The following is a 21,619-nucleotide window of genomic DNA, read 5'->3' on the forward strand; positions in this document are numbered from 1 at the left end:
CACCGTAGGGATGGTGCCAGGTTTCCTCCAGACGTGACGCTTGTCATTCAGTCCAAAGAGTTCAATCTTGGATCATCAGACCAGATAATCTTGTTTCTCATGGTCTGAGAGTCTTCAGGTGCCTTTTGGCAAACTCCAAGAGGGCTGTCATTTACCTTTTACTGAGGAGTGGCTTCCGTCTGGACACTCTACCATCAAGGCCTAATTGGTGAAGTGCTGCAGAGATGGTTTTCCTTCTGGAATTTTCCCCCATCTCCACAGATGAAGTATTTTTGTGTTTGGAAAAAATTCTAAAAACCCGTTTTCGATCTGTGATTATGGGGTATTGTGTGTACATTTGTATTTCATCCGTTTTTGAATAAGGCTGTAATGTAACAAAATGTGGAAAAAGTCAAGGGGTCTGAGTACTTTCCGAATGCACTGTAAATAGATAGAAACATAAATAGATAGGTTGAGAGAGAGAAGGGGGAGTAAAAGAGAGAAAGAGAGAGAGAGTGAGTGAGTGAGTGAGTGTGTGAGAGACAGAGAGAGAGAGAGAGAGAGAGAGAGAGAGAGAGAGAGAGAGAGAGACAGAGAGAGAGAGATGGGGGTGAGTCTCTTTCTTAATAGGTTTCCTTCAAACACACCTGCTGCCAGAAATACCATTTAATGTCAGCCGTCCGTATCAGACACACACACTGGTCCCTGTCCCATGAGCCTCCAGGGTAAGTTCAAGGTCGTCTTGCCAGGCTGATGCCATGGTCTGTGACTCAGACCAGAGTGGGTGGCTGAAGAGGCTGCCAGTAGAAGATGCACCCAGGCACAGGTCTGGACAACTCAATATTAGGAAGGCGTTCTTAAAGCTGCAATATGTAACTTTTTGTGTTATAGATCTGTCATTGTAAGCAAGTCTAAGAAGCGGTGTATCTGTTCTATGTGCACTATTTATATGCTTCCCATTCTTAAGTTTTGTGTTTGTGTCTTTTATGTTTTTATACACCAGCTTCAAATAGCTGAAAATACTATAATCATGTTATGGGAAAGATATTTCACAGCGTTTTTGGTGTTACAATGATTATCTACACTATTCTTGCTTGTTTTTTCACACAAACTGAAATTAGGCTAACTATTCAAATTTTAGCAACAAAGAAATGCCGGAGCGATTTCTGCATAGTGCATCTTTAATATTTTGTATACTTAGTGTACGTCATAATAATGTTAAAATACAATGGTATTAGATTTTGTCCATTTTGATATCAACAAGGGTTTTTGGTTGAAAACAATAATGGCCAAAGGCAAGCCAAACTCTGTCGATAACTCTGTAGTCACCCAGCCCTACTGGACTGGTAGCACCACTGCACACAGGGAAATAACTATTCATCTCAATTAGCCCGTTGGACAGTGCTCAGCTACGACTGAGTGGCTACTGGGCTGAGTACACCATCAAGTCAGAGATAGAAAATAAACACACACACATCTTGGCATGAGCACACTGTTGCATATGTAATATGATGGATGTGGCTGAATCAAGAGTGCACGTGCCTGTTAATATCATATCATCTGCAATTCTAATCTAATCTAGGATACTCACTGATATTAAAACCATTCATTTAATTGGCAAAGGGACTTGGGTGTGTGAGTGCTGCTTCATTTCTTCATTCATGTTCTACTCCTTTCTATCCATCCTGTCCATTGTCGCAGCTGTGTCTGTCTCACCAATGCAGTCCCACAATCATTGGTGTGCTTGCTCCTTAATTGGCAATTTCTCCAAGTGCCACACACCCAGTTGGGGGCCAACTATAAATAAACCTAGCGATTGCTCTCGGAGAATAAACAGGTTTCCCCCCCTTCACACACCCGTCTGACAGCAGCGTGTCGAATGAATGAACCGGAAGGGCGTGCAGGCAGAGAGAAAACGCTCTCTCCCTAAAACATGGGCTTGTCTTTACATCTCTTCCCATTTACTCTGAATGCCCACCGTGGCCTCTCTGCGTAGCTCAGGTGGAATAACTCAGCCCATATTTGCTCTGATGAAAAGTGGTTTGCTCCTCTGATTCAAATGTCCGTTGTCATTAAAGCAAATTGCCACTGAAGCGTCAGTCTGTTGTGTTATTCTCTGTGATGTCTCTTCTCATTTCAGAGACACAATACCCATTACGCTATTACAGTATATAGTTGGCTCAATAACCCCAGTGACTGGACCACTGATCTGACATGACAACCTATTCCGAGGTTCTTCCAGTATATCTGAGAATCAATAGATCAACGATGCTGTAAATTAGCCTAACCTAGAAGCATTATACTACAACGCTCCTGACTGTGGGTGATTCAGTGGTCAGCGTGTCACTGTTTTGTGTCTGTTCCCTGTAGAAACCATTGGAGGAATGAAATGGGAAAGTCACATCAAAACCGCTTAGCCTCAGATGAATATCTTCAGGAAATATGCATCAACTTACACTGCAAGGCATGTGTTGCCACATAGACAATGTTGACAACCACCACAAACAAATTGGGATGCCTTATGCAGATACGAGAGATGTAAGATAAGAAAAACATTATTGTCCCTCAGGGGACACAGCTGTAAACACCCTATATGGCCATGTTTTGATGTCATACTTGATTCTTATTTAATATGTGCAAATATTCATCTCTAATAAAACCCTCAATGGTGTCATAACCTTTTCTCAGTCTGCTGCATCCAATGATAGCAGTGTCTAATGTGAATTAATGACTGACAACATTAGCAGTGATGCATTATCAATCATCGCAGACCTTAGAACACAGAGACAGGAGCAGGTTTCAAAACACGTCTTCAAACCCACTGAGGATTATTATATTAGAAAGAAAGCCATTGTCACTTTTTTTACACAATCATTTTTTTAAGCTACATCAGAATTCAAGACCTGGTCCCATGTCCACAAAGCAATTCAGAGTAGCAGTGCTGATCTAGGACCTGTCCATATATTTAAATTATGATCTAAAAGACCAAACGGATCCTAGATCAGCACTCTGAGACACTTTGTAGCTATAGGCCCAGAACATTAAAATGGCTATCCTTATTGGTAGAGTCAATCATAGATATAGAATTACTGGCAACTGATGTCTATAAGGTCTCTCCTAAGTGAAGTATAAGAGACATTCATCAATATAAAACATCCGATTCAATAACTGGATCCAAGCCAGATGAGCAGATGGCAGAGGGATTCCCTGGTCTAGATGACAGTACAGGTTTGGTTCTGCAGGACCACAGGGATCCATCATATCTGTGATGCGCTCGCCAGCCCTGATGTTCCGTCCTCATTACGGCTGGATTCCAGAAATAAGGGGTCTAGTAATCACCATGCCAACAGCTTTATTACATCACTCTTCACAAAGGGGGGGGGGGGGGGGGGGGGGGGGGGGGGGGGGGGGGGGGGACAAAAAGTATATTGAAAAAAAAAGAAACATTCCAAGAGAAGCCTTTGGAAACAGATGAGCTGGGATGAAAGGAAACAAGGCCCCAGATGGCTTCCTCTGTTCTAGTGGGAAGGGGTCTAGACTGGGTTAACGGTATTTGTGTATTAATGCTGCCCCCTATAGGAACCATTATGACATTGCAACAACCCCAACTACACCAGACAAGGCACTACACAAACACTCTTTCTGCTGGTATTGTTATAAAAAGGAATGACAGAAATTGTTTTAAGACGAAAGACGGCAACTTTATTTCACATTATCCAAGATGGGAGACAAGAGGGTAAAAAATGAACATGCATGTCTGATAAGTATGATCTATCAGAAAATAAAAAGGCCCCCAAAAAAGCATGTATGTGGGGGACAGTGAAATCTGAAGGATGGCCCTATTGAAAGTCACGGTAGTCTCCTGAGAGATGGTAAGAGTCAGTCAGTGTGATCAGAAAGGCTTTATGTATGTTTAGAGGTGGGTTTGGGTTTTGTGATATGATGGTTATTATGTTCAGGTGTGGATGCGTTCAGAAGGGCCTCCCCATGCCCATGCGTGGGTTAAGTGGGGGGGCTCTGTTGGGTGGTGTGATGGCTATGTCCAGGTAGTCTCCTATCTGGAAGCGCTGCGACTGTAGCGTCATGGAGTCATTTTCCCCCTTCCTGCCTGACACAGTGTTGCCGATGTCTTTCACTCTGTAACCATAGAGACCGTGGGTGAGACAACAGTACTTTCATAATGACATCATCCAATCAAACAACTGAGGCCATGTTTAAATACTTTTAAAAAGGCAAACAGACGATTTACCTAATCCACTGACCACCAAGCTGTTGATTTAAGGTAGTCAGCAATGCACAAAGCAAACAGCAATGTCAGGCCGACTTCCGCAACAACTACAGAGCATTCAGAATGTATTCAGACTCCTTGACATTCTCAAAAATGTTTATATGTTACAGCCTTATTCTAAAATGTATTAAATTAATTGTTTTCAATCAATCAACACACAAAACCCCATAATGACAAAGCGAAAACAAGTTGTTTTTTAAAAAGATTTTTGCTATTTTTTTAAAACATTTTTTTTTAAATCCCCTATTTACATAAGTATTCAGATCATTTGCTATGAGCCTTGAAATTGAGCTCAGGTGCATCCTGTTCCTATTGATCATCCTTGAGATTTTACAACTTGATTGGCGTCCACCTGTGGTAAAATCAATTGATTGCACATGATTTGGAAAGGCACACCTGTCTATATAAAAATGTCCCACAGTTGACAGTGCATGTCAGAGCAAAAACCAAACCAGCTCGAAAGGAATTGTCCGTAGAGCTCCGAGACAGGATTGTGTCGAGGCACAGATCTGGGGAAGGGTATCAAACATTTCTGCAGCATTGAAGATAGCCAAGAACACAGTGGCCTCCATCATTATTAAATGAAATAAGTTTGGAACCACCAAGACTCTTCCTTGAGCTGGCCTCCCGGTCAAACAGAGAAATTGGGGGAGAAGGGCCTTGGTTAGGGAGGTGACCAAGAACCCGATGGTCACCGACAGAGCTCCAGAGTTCCTCTGTGGAGATGGGAGAACCTTCCAGAAAATCACCCATCTGCAGCACTCCACCAATCAGGCCTTTATAGTAGAATGGCCAGACGGAAGCCGCCACGCAGTAAAAAAGCACATGACAGTCCACTTGGAGTTTCCCAAAAGGCACCTAAAGGACTATCACACCATGAGAAATAAGATTCTGGTCTGATGAAACAAAGATTGAACTCTTTGGCCTGAATGCCAAGACTCACATCTGGAGGAAACTTGGCAGCATCATGCTGTGGGGTTGTTTTTCAGCAGCAGGGACTGGGAGACTTGTCAGGATTAAGGGAAAGATGAACGGAGCAAAGTACAGAGAGATCCTTGATGAAAACCTGCTCCAAAGCACACGACCTCAGACTGGGGCGAAGGTTCACCTTCCAAAAGGACAACGACCCGTAGCACACAGCCTAGACAATGCAGGAGTGACTGCATTGGAGTCTATGAGTCTATGAATGTACTTGAGTGGCCCAGCCAGATTCCGGACTTGAACTTGATCGAACATCTCTGGAGAGACCTGTGAATAATTGTGCAGTGACGCTCCCCATACAACCTGACGGAGCTTAAGAGGATCTGCAGAGAAGAATGGGAGAAACGCCCCAAATACAGGTGTGCCAAGCTTGTAGCATCATACCCAAGAAGACTTGATGCTGTAGTCGCTGCCATAGGTGCTTCAACCTAGTACTGAGTAAAGGGTCTGAATACTTCTGTAAAGTATATACACATATTTTTCCTCTTTTTTTCAAATAAACAAATAAAACCTGATTTTCTATATCATTATGGGATGTTGAATCCATTTTAGAATAAGTCAGTAATGCAGTGGCATGAAGTGCACCTACGCAGATATTTTTTTGCCAGTGCAACGTCTTGCACTGCACTCATCTGAAAAACCTGCGGTTCATCCTGCTGCTCGTGACAACATGTCGCTGAGTCTCACTTTAATTAAGTCAGGTGTGTTACAGAGTTCCAGTAGCCAGCTAATGCCAGCTTTTAGCTAGAAAAAAAAATGAAGCCAATAAATAAATGTTGCCAGCCAAAAAAAAATGTCAAATCCAGTTGCAAAATATTACTTTTTAATCATTGATGTTAAGACCAGTGGATGGAAATACATTTGACTGAGATGCTTATCAGTCTATAGGTTCATTTGAATAATTTAGTGGAATTCAAGTTGTCCTGTGTGTATTTGTTATTCATTGTGTATCTTACTTATCCAATACAACTATCACACATGCATACACAGCCTATTTTAAGCGGGATTTCTCCTGCAGCTCAACTGGTTACTGCTGGAGTAAAACATGTGATTTATCAGCCCATTCAATGCACAACAATTTCTAAATGCAATTGCATGTTAACAGTTTTGGTACACGATTAAAGAGAGCTACCATTTTTATTTCTCAACTGGTAATTGAAGCACGCCTCCCATTCACTATGAAAGTGCAGGCCAACAAGCTATCAGCGTGACATCCACCACTTTACAATGTGAGCTGGAGGCAGTATGTATTTTGTTTTTTAAATACTTAATTGTTTGAAACCTGAATATTTGATTTAATATTATGAGACATGTCTTACCTTGCTTCAAAGTAGCCTATAGGCAAAATCCGACCATGGAAACGTGGAGGCAATTATTTTATAAAGGCTTCATAGGCAGCTCGTGAGTATCAAGTTGGGGAAGCTTACAATTTATCCTACCATTTCTATCGTTCTGCCTGCTAGTTATATTTTCAGATACTCATGTTCTTGGACCAGTTTCATTTCAATAACGGTTTTGTTTCTCAAAATCATTGTGAAGTGGTTAATCATAAAAATGTAAATTAAAATATAATTGAATTTAAAAGTCTACTAAAACGAGATCACCAGCCTCTGCCATATGGACACATTCTCAAATCTTCCCGGTCACGTTGTCCACCGCCACATTTTCCTAACAGAAACCCTGGTGTGTTAGCACTGGACTGGAACAAAACCGTGCACACCCTGTGTCCAAGATTATAGAGCACAGCGTGACTTCAATTTACAACAGCCCAGTTGCCCTGAAGGTAGACCCAACGATATGACATTGCCAGCAGCACCACAGATATTGAGATGTGCAAGATGCAAAACTTCGCTCTCACAGTATCTGCAGATGTGAATGGGTTCACATCACGCTGACACAGCGTGATAGCCATGGGACCAAAACAGCAGAGAAGTTGAGACTTGCGCTTCAACGCTCTTAGTTGTTGCCAAAACTGACCCACTACTGTTTACTTTGTGCCTCTGTCATATCGCTGACTCTACCTTTAAGCTAGGGCCGGAGAGTAATATACTAACCTGTAGCCATTTCTTTTGGGCTCAGGATAAACGATGGCGAAACCAAAGTGTGTTCCTTTCTTCCGAGCTTCAGGGTACACCTCCTTCACAAGGCTGGTCAGCTCTTTTAGCGAGGCATCCATCCTTCAGGAGAAGGACACAACATAGTTTTGATTATTGTGGTGATAAATTATGTAGCCATGGTACCCTGTATAATACACACAACACTACCACCAGTGCTCAACTTGGGCAGAGCAGAATGTCAGTACCACATTTTTTACTCCTTGAGTTCATACACCTCTTATAGAATATTAGCTCAAAGGTATTGTGGCACTGGCTATCACATTTTTTAAAAATCTTTATTTATCTAGGTACGTCAGTTAAGAACAAATTCTAATTTACAATTACGGTCTAGGAACAGTGGGTTAACTGCCTTGTTCAGGGGCAAACTACAGATTATTTCCTTGTCTTCTTGGGGATTCGATCTAGCAATCTTTGGATTACTGGCCCAACGCTCTAGACCCTAGGTGCAGCCAACCATTTATATATTCTTACCATGTGTAGATTTGCAGCTCACTTGAAGGGACTTGTCCTCGTGCGAATTCGTCCCCTCTGTGATGCCTGCCACCGTTGGTCGTAAATACCCGCAGCAGAAGAGGACACGTCTATAGACACACAAACAGTTAACGTTAGTTATCTGGTTAGACAGGCACGTGGCTAGTCTCCTAGAAAATGTGGTAGCAGGAAAAAATATGAAATGCCCGTATAGCCACTTACAGAACTACAACCAATTAGTTGAGTTAAGTGTGAGTCAGTTGCACAGTTCAAGCAGTGCAGCGGCGTTTGCTAGCACAGCAGGCTCGTTAATGCTAGCTAACGTTACGTTAACGAATTGCTGTCTCACAAACCAAGCGAAGATAAAACGCTTATAGCTTACCTTTTCTCGGTCGATAGGCTTTTCGGGGATTTTTCGAATCTCTTCTTGTGTGATTCTTGATTCAAGAGCCATTTTAGGGAGTAAAGAAGTTAATTAATTGACGTTGATGCTCACACCAGAAGATTTGCAAACACTGTGCCAAATAGTTGTTTCCGCTTCCGCTTTTCCATCATGATGACGTACGAAAGGTGCGCAAAAACTTTCTAAAACTTTAACGATTGCCTTATAAAAAACATATACGAATAGATTCCAGTTAGCTTTTTATAAACATCTAATTAAAGATAGTTCTCAAGTGAATGATTGTATTTCTAGTTTCCTCCCAACAGGTGGCGGTAGACAATGATATTATTTAACTAGGCAAGTCAGTTAAGAACAAATTATTATTTACAATGACGGCCTACCCTGGCAAAACCCTATCCCCGGACGACGCTGGGCCAAATGTGCGCCGCTCTATAGAACTCCTAATCACGGCCATTCGTGATACAGCCTGGAATCAAACCAGAGTCTGTAGTGACGCCTCTAGCACTGAGATGCAGTGCCTTAGACCGCTGCGCCACTCGGGAACCTTAACCCCTACCCTTACCTTTACCCTTACCCTAACCATAACCTGTACCTAACCATAACCTTAACCCTTAACCATTTTAAATGTCAACCTCAATGTACCCCTCTTATGGGACAGTGGTGCATATACATATTCTAAATCTCCTCTCAATAAGGTTAAAATACTGTAAGTGGATGTCTACTGAGAATATTTTGTTCACTTCCCAGTTCATGTCAAATCAAATCAATTAGAATTTTATTTGTCACGTACACATGGTTAGCAGCTGTTAATGCAAGTGTAGCGAAATGCTTGTGCTTCTAGTTCCGACAATGCAGTAATATCTAACAAGTAATCTAATACATTCACAACAACTACCTTATACACACAAATGTAAAGGGATGAATAGAATATGTACATGTAAATATATGGATGAGCGATGGCCATACAGCATAGGCAAGATAGGTAAAGGTATAGAATACAATATATACATATGAGATGAGTAATGTAGGATATGTAAACATTATTAAAGTGACCTGTACTGACCTCGCCTTCTGGATGATAGAAGAGTGAACAGAAAGTGGCTCAGGTGGTTGTTGTCCTTGATGATCTTTTTGGCCTTCCTGTGACTTTGGGTACTGTAGGTGTCCTGGAGGGCAGGTGGTTTGCCCCCAGTGATGCGTTGTGCAGACCACACTACCCTCCGGAGAGCCTTGTGGTTGAGGGCGGTGCAGTTGCCATACCAGGCGGTGATACAGCCCGACAGGATGTTCTCGATTGTGCATCTGTAAAAGTTTGTGAGTGTTTTAGGTGACAAGCCAAATTTCTTCAGCCTCCTGAGGTTCATCACGCTGTCTGTGTGGGTGGACCATTTCAGTTTGTCCATGATGTGTACGCAGAGAAACTTAAAACTTTCCACTTTCTCCACCACTGTCCCTTCGATGTGGATGGGGGGGGGGGGGGGGGTGCTCCCTCTGCTGTTTCCTGAAGTCCACAATCATCTACTTTGTTTTGTTGACATTGAGTGAGAGGTTGTTTTCCTGACACTACACTCTGAGACTCTTCACCTCCTCCCTGTAGGCCGTCTTGTCGTTGTTGGTAATCAGGCCTACCACTGTAGTGCCGTCTGCAAACTTGATGATTGAGTTGGAGGCGTGCATGGCCACGCAGTCATGGGTGAACTTGGAGTACAGAAGAGGGCTGAGAACACACCCTTGTGGGGCCCCAGTGTTGAGGATCAGCGGGGTGGAGATGTTGTTTCCTACCTTCGCCACCTGGGGGGCGGCCCGTCAGAAAGTCCAGGACCCAATTGCACAGGGCGGGGTTGAGACCCAGGGCCTCGAGCTTAGAGATGATTTTGGAGGGTACCATGGTGTTAAATGTTGAGCTGTAGTCAATAAACAGCATTCTTACATAGGTATTCCTCTTGTCCAGATGGGATAGGGCAGTGTGCAGTGTGATGGCGATTGCATCATCTGTGGACCTATTGGGGCGGTAAGCAAATTGGAGTGGGTCTAGGGTATCAGGTAGGGTGGAGGTGATATGATCCTTGACTAGTCTCTCAAAGCACTTCATGATGACAGAAGTGAGTGCAACGGGGCGATAGTCATTTAGTTCAGTTACCTTCGCTTTCTTGGAAACAGGAACAATGGTGGCCATCTTGAAGCATGTGGGGACAACAGACTGAGATAGGGATTGATTGACTATGTCCGTAAACACACCAGCCAGCTGGTCTGCGCATGTTCTGAGGACGCGGCTAGGGATGCCGTCTGGGCCGGCAGCCTTGCGAGAGTTAACACGTTTAAATGTTTTACTCACGTTGGCCACAATATGCTGATAGAATTTAGGAAGTCTTGTTCTGAGGTTAGCTTTGTTAAAATCCCCAGCTACAATAAATGCAGCCTCAGGATGTATGGTATCCAGTTTACATAGAGTCCAGTGAAGTTCTTTCAGGGCCAACGAGGTATCTGCTTGGGGGGGATATACACTGCTGTGACTATAATCAAAGAGAATTCTCTTGGTAGATAATGCAGTCGGCATTTAGTGTAAGGAATTCTAGGTCAGGTGAACAAAAGGACTTGAGTTCCTGTATGTTGTTGTTATTACACCATGAGTCGTTAATCATAAGGCATACCCTTCTTCTTACCAGAGAGATGTTTGTTTCTGTCGGCCCGATGCATGAAGAAACCGGGTGGCTGTACCGACTCTGACGACATATCCAGAGTGAGCCATGTTTCCGTGAAACAGAGAATGTTACAATCTCTGATGTCTCTCTAGAAGGCAACTCGTGCCCTAATTTCATTCACCTTGTTGTGTAGAGATTGGACATTGGTGAGTAATATGCTCGGAAGCGGTGGATGGTGTGCTCGCTTTCTGAGACCAGTAGGCCGCTCAGTCTGCCTCTCCTGCGGCGACCACGTTGTTTTGCGTCGGCCTCTGGGATAAGATCCCATGTCCAGGGTGGAGGTCCGAACAAAGGATTCACTTTGGGAAAGACGTATTCCTGGTCGTAATGTTGGTAAGTTGACATTGCTTTATATCCAATAGTTCTTCCTGGTTGTAGGTAATAACACTTGAGATTTTCTGGGCTAACAATGTAAGAAATAATACAGAAAAAGGCGACCATCTGTGTCGAGGAAAGAAGCCACTATTGAAACCCCACATTTGTCATGATCATTTGTGTTAATTAAGAAATAATCATTTTCCAGCAATTGAGGTGTAGCTCAAATCTGACATAATGATTAAATTGATTTGTCTGATGGAGTGTGGACAGTGCATGTCAAAAAACAGTAGTCGAAAAAGCATACCAGACAGACTGGGCAATGTAGTGCGTGTATAGGCTATCTATCAATGCAGATCGTGTGTGAATTTCTATGTGTGATTGTAGTTGTGCGCGTGTCTACGTATGCCTCTGCTTATCTCCACATACTGTACTGACTTAGTGAGTGTGTAAATGTACTGAATATACATGATGGGTTTGCAGTTGGGTCTGCATTGCAAGCCCCATTGTTTGAGCCTCTGGCCTGGACATCTGTGTGCGTGCGCTCGTGCAAGTGTGTGCATGTGCATGCTTGTGTGTGCGGCATGCCAGCAGGAGTGGGACCGTCCAGTCGTAGATCACCTCTGACCTCTGTTCTCAGATCAGCCCAAACCTCCCTCATCAGGAGTTACACAATACAGCTGTATATCAAATGTGTTTTGCCTTGAAATGAATTGAGTCAACCCAACTCCATCAAGTGACTTCTGGCCTTTTAAGACAACTAAAGACAACTATGAGATTACCCTTTGATACTGTTTATCAGTATTCAAATTGCTGTGTATTGAAGAAACTAGAGTCAAGCACGTTCCAACCTCATCTATCACAACTAACTTGGCCGGGATCAATGGTAATTGTCCACCTACACGGCCGAGACCTACTGTTTAGTCACATGCAGCTAGAGCCTCTGTCTCCCACTGTCTATCCTTCCCGCTGAGAGAGCCCTCACACTGGCCTCCTCTGTTCTGCTGCTGGCTGGATGACCAGGGTCTACTCTCACTAACAATCACATCCATTTTACCCTGACCAGGCCCATCCCCTCGCAGCCCCGCACCAGAATTCTCATGGATCCACTTCAAAGAATCTATCCGCCACTCTCTCTCTCTCTTTTCATTCTTCTTCTTTTCTTCTCTCTCTCTCTCTCTCTCTTGCTTTCGCTCTCTCTTTCTCTCCACCTCTCTCTCTCTCTCTCTCTCTCGCTTTCTCTATCTTTCTCTCTCTCCCTGTCTTTCTGTATCTCTCTCTCTCCACCCCTCCATCTCTCTCTCTCTCGCTCTCTTTCTCTCTCTCTCTCTCTCTCTCTCTCTGTTTCTTTCTCTCTCTCTCTCTCTCTCTCTCTCTCTCACTCTCTCTCTCTCTCTCTCTCTCTCTCTTTCTCTCTCTCTCTCTCTCTCTCTCTCTCTCTCTCTGTTTCTCTCTCTCCATCCCTATCTCTCTGTCTTTCTGTATCTCTCTCTCTCCACCCCTCCATCTCTCTCTCTCTCTCTCTTTCTCTCTCTCTCTCTCTCTCTCTCTCTTTCTCTCTCTCTCTCTCTCTGTTTCTCTGTCTCTCTCTGTCTCTCTCTCCCATAACAGTGTGTTTTAGAGCCCTCTCGAGACACTGATATCAATTCTTTATTTTCCGCAATAACCGGATTACGATCAATGACCCCCCCTCCATCTCCTCTCTAAAAAGGGATTGTTTCCTCTGTCCATTTTCTCTCATTCCCCCCGAATCCCTCTATGCTCTATGCGTTTAGTTGTAATGTATAAACCCCTCTTTTCAGATGGACACAATGGGGCCTTGTAACCCTGCTGGTGTTGATTCTGCCTCAGAGAGAACAGATACATTTACTGTAGCTCCTGTACCTGAATCTGGTAACAAGGTGACTGACTGATGTGAAAAGAGGGGATGGAGAGAGGAGGTAGACACTTCAGAGTCTCTTTTTGAAAGTGTATACTGTAGGCTGATTTTGAAGGTAATTTGGTCATTTTAATGTGTGCTTCCCGGGTTCTGGACATGTGTGCATGCATGTGTGTGTGTGTGTGTGTGTGTGTGCGAGTCACTGTGAATTTGGCCTTCCTCTGGACTGTGAGTGGCTGACTGCTGCCTCCTCCTCCTGTATGGAGCAGCAATACATAGGGTATTATGGCTAAAATGCCTCATCTCTCTGCTCACCTGAAGACATCTAATGTAATGGACACATTACTGTCATCACTGGCCGCCAACATCAGCTTAGTGGGGGCAGAGATGGGAGTGATACGACAGAGAGGAGACATTTGGCTATAATGAGCATACCTCACTTCCTCAACATCTTTGGTATTTGGTCATTTATTAGGATCCCCATTAGCTGTTGCGGAAGCAGCAGCTCCTCTTCCTGAGGTCCACACAGAACATGAACCATGACATAATACACAACATTAATAGACAAGAACAGAACTACATCAATTTAAAAATGGCACACATCGCCTACATATCAATACAAACACGCAAACTTTCTAGGTCAAATAGGGGAGAGACGTTGTGCCGTAAGGTGTTGCTTTATCTGTTTTTTCAGTTGAGCAATATGAGTCCATGCAATAAGGGCTCTATATAATACTGTACGCTTTCTTGAACGTGTTCTGGATTTGGGGACTGTGAAAAGACCCCTGGTGCCATGTCTGGTGGAGTAAGTGTGTGTTTCAGGGCTGTGTGTAAGTTGACTATCCAAACAATTTGGAATTTTCAACACATTAAGTGTGTGTGTGTGTGTGTGTGTGTGTGTGTGTGTGTGTGTGTGTGTGTGTGTGTGTGCTGCAGGGTTGAAGCTACGAACCCATAGGCTTGGCTCTCTCATCCCTTCCGGGCTTTTGGGAGGGACGATGGAAAAATGGGCCTGTCATAGCAGATGTAAGAAATGTCCCCATGCGCTCTGGCAGCTTTTATGGCTGGGATAAGTTCTTTCCTCTTCTGGAGCACAGCTTCCGGATAGTTCTAGATGAGGAAGATATACATTCCTCTTAAGTTCTTGGCTCTTTCCAGAACAGCTACCTTGTCCTTGAATCTCAGGATCTTGACCACTATCTCATGTGGAGATTCTGCAATTCCGTCCACAGCCATGTTGTTCTGCATTGATTGTCCCTCGAGATAATCAGATTTTTCCGTCATTGTTATCATGGATTCACATACAGAATTAATGTCCTCTCTCTCAATGACTTACAGAATGCAGTCATGTTTCCGTTCTCATGTTTAAAGTCATCGAGCTGACCCTGGGAGAACTGCCAATTGTTCTTCAGGTCCTGGACCTCTCTGGTCAGGTCGTCCATTCTTTTATTAGTTGACTCCACCAGTATTTGGACAAAATACTTGAAGCTATTTTGTTGTTTTTGTGACAACTGCTTGTAGAACTCTTTTTCTTCGTTAAAAGATCCTTCCCCTGTGATAGAGAGACACCACTGTCCTCAAAGGTACTCCTGCCCGCTTTGGTTTTTGTCATGGTTGCAACACAGGTTACGCTGTAACTCCTCGCAGTTCCAGACAGGGCAGGTCGCAGGGAAGATTGAAAACAACAAACAGCAGATATCTAGACAGCCACAAGCCCAGGACAAGCTGCGGTCCCAGCCACAATGGCTAACAGCGTCGCGTGCTGCCTTCAAGCCCTCAAGAAAACCCAGCTATTTTGATAGGCTGGCTGCTACGCCAAGCAGCTCCTCAGACCCTGGGTCGGCAGGATCACTGGACAGATAGCAGCGGTCCAAAAATGAATATGCATATTAATCTTCCTGTTACACAAAAACATGCCATAGAAATATAGATAGCGCTCTCCACAGGGTGAAAGCTCAGATTGGATCTAACTGATCTGACGAAGTTCCAAAATCAGACAGCTATGCAGCCCTTGTTACATGTGCATGGAATGTGCTGCTTCTCATGCACATGTGCAGAGACACACACACACTCACAGTCTCACTACACTACACAGTCACAGTCTCACTACACTACACACTCACAGTCTCACTACACTACACAGTCACAGTCTCACTACACTACACACTCACTGTCTCAATACAATACACACTCACTGTCTCAATACAATACACACTCACTGTCTCAATACAATACACACTCACAGTCTCACTACAATACACACTCACTGTCTCACTACAATACACACTCACTGTCTCAATACGATACACACTCACAGTCTCAATACAATACACACTCACTGTCTCAATACAATACACACTCACTGTCTCAATACAATACACACTCACGGTCTCAATACAATACACACTCACAGTCTCACTACAATACACACTCACTGTCTCACTACAATACACACTCACTGTCTCAATACGATACACACTCACAGTCTCAATACAATACACACTCACTGTCTCAATACAATACACACTCACAGTCTCACTACAATACACACTCACAGTCTCACTACAATACACACTCACTGTCTCAATACAATACACACTCACAGTCTCACTACAATACACACTCACAGTCTCACGACAATACACACTCACAGTCTCAATACAATACACACTCACTGTCTCAATACAATACACACTCACTGTCTCAATACAATACACACTCACTGTCTCAATACGATACACACTCACAGTCTCACTACAATACACACTCACAGTCTCACTACAATACACACTCACAGTCTCACTACAATACACACTCACTGTCTCAATACAATACACACTCACAGTCTCAATACAATACACACTCACAGTCTCAATACAATACACACTCACAGTATCACTACAATACACACTCACAGTCTCAATACAATACACACTCACAGTCTCAATACAATACACACTCACAGTCTCACTACAATACACACTCACTGTCTCAATACAATACACACTCACAGTCTCAATATGGTACACACTCACAGTCTCAATACAATACACACTCAATGTCTCAATACAACACACACTCACTGTCTCAATACGGTATACACAGTCAAAATAATACACACACTTTCTCAGATGAGCAAATCACATCTGGCTGAGGAGGACATTACCAGTTATCATCACTCTGGTTGTGTCTCTTGTCATGCAGCACCAGACCCCAGTGTCAACTCACCTCGTTGGTAAACAGAACTGTTGTTGTCGCCAAAAAGAGCCACACAAAGCCATGCCTGTACTCACTACCCACCCCACCTCAGCCCTATCGAGCCCTGTACCCCCTCCTTCCTCTGCCCTCACCAGGGTTTGTGACCAGTGCCCACCCTTCAGCTCCTCTGCTCTGTCCACACCCAATCTACCATTGGGCATCCGCCCCCAATCCCCAAGAAATAGGAGACAACCGTGTGTGTGTGTACGTGTGTGTGTGTGTGTGTGTGTGTGTGTGTGTGTGTGTGTGTGTGTGTGTGTGTGTGTGTGTGTGTGTGTGTGTGTCCTCACTGTGCCCTGCTGTTATCCTGGTGGGGCAGGATGGGGGTGATTAGGGAAACCCAATCTGGTGGGAGCAGTTTGGTAGTGAGGGATGAAGGGAGGGAAGAACAGAGTAGGGAACAGAGAGATGAATAGAAAGGAAAGTGTTTCACTTCGTCCACTGAGCCATTCAGACAGAAGGGGAGTGTTTGGGATGGAATACTGTACACTGCTACAATGCAGTTCAACCAAGGTGCATGAATAAACTGGATCTTGCAAGCACCTGGATGGGGGTGGGATGGGGTAGGCTAGTTGAGAACAAATTCTAATTTACAACTGCGACATGGCCAAGATAAAGCATAGCAGTGTGAACAGACAACAACACAGAGTTACACATGGAGTAAACAATAAACAAGTCAATAGCACAGTAGAAAAAAAGAGTCTATATACATTGTGTGCAAAAGGCATGAGGAGGTAGGCAATAAATAGGTCATAGGAGTGAATTATTACAATTTAGCAGATTAACACTGGAGTGATAAATGATCAGATGATGATGTGCAGGTAGAGATACAGGTGTGCAAAAGAGCAGACAAGTAAATAAATAAAAACAGTATGGGGATGAGGTAGGTAAATTGGGTGGGCTATTTACCGATGGACTATGTACAGCTGCAGCGATCGGTTAGCTGCTCAGATAGCAGATGTTTAAAGTTGGTGAGGGAGATAAAAGTCTCCAACTTCAGCGATTTTTGCAATTCGTTCCAGTCACAGGCAGCAGAGAACTGGAAGGAATGGCGGCCAAATGAGGTGTTGGCTTTAGGGATGATCAGTGAGATACACCTGCTGGAGCGCATGCTAAGGGTGGGTGTTGCCATCATGACCAGTGAACTGAGATGTGTTTTGTGGAGTGTTTAAGTCTATTTTAGCAAAAAATTCAGAGTGTGTTAAACATTCCCTGAGGTCAACATTTTGACCACATTTGAGTGTAAAGACATCAAGACCTGGTTTGTGCATCCACACACCCAAAAAAAAGTATAATCACCCAATGTGGGATTCGCTGTTTGGTTAGAACCACAAGAAAGCAAAACAAAACCTCTTTTGATAAACTGACTGAATGAACTCCTCCTCAGTCAGTATATATATACACACACACACACACATAAATATATTTGAGTGAAGCAGAGAAGGGTGCAGATCAGCACAACATCTATGGCTGTGTTTCTTATACATATGAACATCCGCTCAAGACTCACTCAAACTGCACTTGTTGTCGCTCCAGATTTCAGCTCTGCACCGAAACTGACGTCACGTAGGTGAATCCACAAGTTCAGGTGCGTCTCTGAGAGCGCTCAGAGCACATCAGTTCTAGTCAGCGTCTCACCCTAGACGGCCTCTCCCTGGAGCTCTGTTGGATCTGACTATGGCAGAGTGAACCAAGCAGCCGAAAGTGGGGGTACATGGAGCCTCCCTGACACTCAGGAGAGAAAAGGTGAGGACAGGCTGATGTGTTGTTCTGTTCTCTGTCAGCTGACTTCTTTTTCTCTGTTTATTTCATCAGATGAAACATTTCAAAAACTTTGGAGACGTGTTATGTAAAATGTATTTTTGTTATCACATGATGAAAGTATTGTGGGGTTGAAAATAATAATTTCATGCACAATGTTTTGAATTGACCTATCGTAATAATAATAGATGTATTTTATATAGGGGTTTTCAGTACACATTGAATCTCAGTCACTTTAAAAACACCTTATGAAGTGAATAAAAAAACAACACTTCAACTTCTTGATATTTTATTACTATAGCATGTAAACCCCATTGATGTGAATATTGTGTGTCTTCGAGAGGTGAATGTAACGTGCAGTTATAAAAACTTAGTATGGCTATATAGCTCAGCTGTACACTCTTAGGGGGAACCTAAAAGGGTTCTTCGACTGTCCCCATAGGAGAAACGGGTTTGACCTGGAACCAAAAAGGGTTCTACCTGGAACCAAAAACTGTTCTCTTATGGGGAAAGACAAATAACCCCTTTTTTCTAAGAGTACATTAGAAATGTTCTAGCCAAGCAGCTGTATTCAGTTCTCTTTCTCTGTCTCTCTCTCCTCCTCCTCTCATCTCTATACTTCCTCCTCTCATCTCATTCTTATTCTCCTCCCTCCCTCTCTATTTATTTTTTTAACCTCAACTTTCACCCCCCTTCTCCTCTCCTCTCTCCCTAGAGTAGAGAGATTGTTCCTGGGCAGCAGAGGAACGATGAGCTTGGGGACCCTGTACCTAATGTTTTTTATTATTTTTATTATTTTTATTTTACCCCTTTTTCTCCCCAATTTTGTGGTATCCAATTGTTAGTAATTACTATCTTGTCTCATTGCTACAACTCCCGTACGGGCTCGGGAGAGACGAAGGTCGAAAGCCATGCGTCCTCCGAAACACAACCCAACCAAGCCGCACTGCTTCTTAACACAGCGCGTATCCAACTTGGAAGCCAGCCGCACCAATGTGTCGGAGGAAACACCATACACCTGGTGACCTGGTTAGCGTGCACTGCACCCGACAAGGACAAGCCCTCCCTAACCCGGACAACGCTAGGCCTGGGCTCGAACCCAGAGTCTCTGGTGGCACAGCTAGCACTGTGATGCAGTGCCCTAGACCACTGCGCCACCCGGGAGGCACCTAATGTTTTCTTATTTCCTCCTTCCTCTCTCTTCCCTCCAACTCTCCTTACTTAGATCCAGCTCTCACCCCCGCTCTCCTCTGGTCTCTCCCCAGGGTAGAGGTGTGTGTTCTGGGCCAGAGGAGCAGGAGAGATGACCTGGGGGACCCTGTATGCCCAGCTGGCTGGTGTGAACCGCCACTCCACCAGCCTGGGGAAGGTGTGGCTGTCTGTCCTCTTCATCTTCCGTGTCACCGTGCTGGTCCTGGCGGCCGAAAGCGTCTGGGGGGACGAACAGAGTGACTTTGTCTGCAACACCCTGCAGCCGGGCTGCGAGAACGTCTGCTACGACCACTTCTTCCCCGTGTCCCACATCAGGCTCTGGTGTCTGCAGCTTGTCTTCGTCTCCACGCCCGCTCTCCTCGTCGCCATGTACGTGGCCTACCGTAATCACGGCGACAAACGCCAGGTCCTGCAGCAGGGTTCAGTCGGGGGGCGTTGCCGCAGCGACAAGGCCCAGGCGGCCCAGGAGGCTGAGCTAGAGAGCCTGAGGAGGCGGAGGCTGCCAATCGCCGGGCCGCTGTGGTGGACGTACGCCTGTAGTCTGGTCTTCCGCCTGCTGTTCGAGGGAGGCTTCATGTACGTACTGTGTTAGCTCACTGAGCAAAGCCTAACAAGTCTTTATTTCAGGCAGGCATTGAGCTACACTCAAGTTACTTGAGTGTAGCTCAATGAACCACCTCCATTACATACAAACGCTTAAGAATAAGATGTCGATACACTTCCTCAAGATTCATGACATCACCATGTACAAGTGTAGGATCTTAATTTGATCACCCTGTTGCGGGAGAATGTTCTAATCTTGTAGTGTATTTGAGGTTAAAAAGGCTTCTGAAGTTTGTAATTTCCACTTTGAAATGTCAGACATGATTTTCCCTTTACGAAAAATATATCAACCCCTACAAAACTGTCCATTAATTATAATCCACATAATAATTCACATTTCCTGTTGCTGTAGGACTTTTTACCCGCTGTTGCAAACTGTCAAAAAATAAAGATGCTACATCTGTAGTTCTAAGCCTTTATCTTCCCCTTCGTTCTCCAGGTATGCTCTGTACGTGTTGTACGACGGCTTCCAGATGCCCAGGCTGGTCCAGTGTGACCAGTGGCCCTGTCCCAACGTGGTGGACTGCTTTGTCTCCCGCCCCACGGAAAAAACTGTCTTCACCGTTTTCATGGCCGCCTCCTCCTGCGTCTGTATGGCTCTCAACATGGCCGAACTGGCCTACCTGGTCGCCAAGGCTATCGCTTGGTGCCCGTCATCACGGCGCAGAGGGGGGAAACAGAAAGGGAAGGGTGCAAACTGTTCCTCAACCTCTTCCAAAGACAAGACTGCGCAGCAGAACAAGAAGAATGAGAAGTTGTTGTCGTCCTCTTCGTCTGGGTCCACCTGCAGCAAGGCGGTGTGAGGACGGGGGAGCTATAGACATAGCGTACATATGCACACACAGACGTGCAAAACATCAGTAGCCTACAGTACACACACAAACACACTGAATCATAAATATGTGTAAACACTGTGTAGTCCACTCCAGACATGCACAGATCTCCTTCCCCGCTTCAGTCATTGGAGTCACTACGCCATCTAGTGGCCAGTATTCACACATGGCCACTGACCACTCACAGGCAAAGACAGACAGACAGACAGACAGACAGACAGACAGACAGACAGACAGACAGACAGACAGACAGACAGACAGACAGTATTGCTCCTATGGAATTGTGATGTTGGTAATGAAGAGATAACATTGTAAATACACTGACAATGGCATTCGCAGAACCACAGTAGAGTGTGACTATGAGTAAAGGCTTACGCAATGACCTACAGAGGATGTGTGTGTTTTAAAAACGCTGAAATAAAAACATTAGATATTTGATATACTGTCTGATCATTGAGACACATTTTAGCAGAGCTGCATTTCACAATTTGGGTGATGGTGAGTGGTCAGATGTTTGTAAATCATGTGGTTGTGTTAGTGGGCCTGAGGAAGCACATCCCAGCACTTAATCATGAGATGTGATGTATTATATATATTATTTTCAGATAGCATAAATGTAAAATAGAGTACTAGAAAAAATATACAAAGTGCACAAAGAAGATGTTCAGATAGTACAGATAATATAGGAGAGGAACATCCAGTCCTGTACTATAACTCATCTATATGCATTTATGCCTACTCTCCAACATAGTCAAGGCCATCATTTCCCCCCTGCGCGCGGAGACGCCATGCACAATTTTGGAGTCCTGGTGTGGAA

The 21,619-nt window shown here is 44.2% G+C and overlaps 2 protein-coding genes across 2 annotated transcripts; one reads left to right on the top strand and one right to left on the bottom strand.

The window, feature by feature from the left end:
* Window positions 1-3,658: 3,658 nt before the first annotated feature.
* Window positions 3,659-8,405, bottom strand: LOC110495638 (histone deacetylase complex subunit SAP18). Its single transcript, XM_021570975.2, has 4 exons — window positions 8,219-8,405; window positions 7,837-7,946; window positions 7,303-7,425; window positions 3,659-4,116 (listed from the first exon to the last, which is right to left on the bottom strand). The coding sequence occupies exons 1-4, from the start codon at window positions 8,288-8,290 to the stop codon at window positions 3,951-3,953; spliced, it is 471 nt and encodes a 156-aa protein (XP_021426650.1). The 5' UTR covers window positions 8,291-8,405; the 3' UTR covers window positions 3,659-3,950.
* A 10,964-nt stretch (window positions 8,406-19,369) lies between these two features.
* LOC110495639 (gap junction beta-2 protein-like) lies at window positions 19,370-21,226 on the top strand. Its single transcript, XM_036951984.1, has 2 exons — window positions 19,370-19,942; window positions 20,409-21,226. Exons 1-2 carry the CDS (start codon window positions 19,458-19,460, stop codon window positions 20,770-20,772), a joined length of 849 nt encoding a protein of 282 aa, XP_036807879.1. The 5' UTR covers window positions 19,370-19,457; the 3' UTR covers window positions 20,773-21,226.
* Window positions 21,227-21,619: the final 393 nt, after the last annotated feature.

The sequence above is a fragment of the Oncorhynchus mykiss genome, chromosome 18 (genome assembly GCF_013265735.2).
Source record: "Oncorhynchus mykiss isolate Arlee chromosome 18, USDA_OmykA_1.1, whole genome shotgun sequence".
NCBI lineage: Eukaryota > Metazoa > Chordata > Actinopteri > Salmoniformes > Salmonidae > Oncorhynchus > Oncorhynchus mykiss.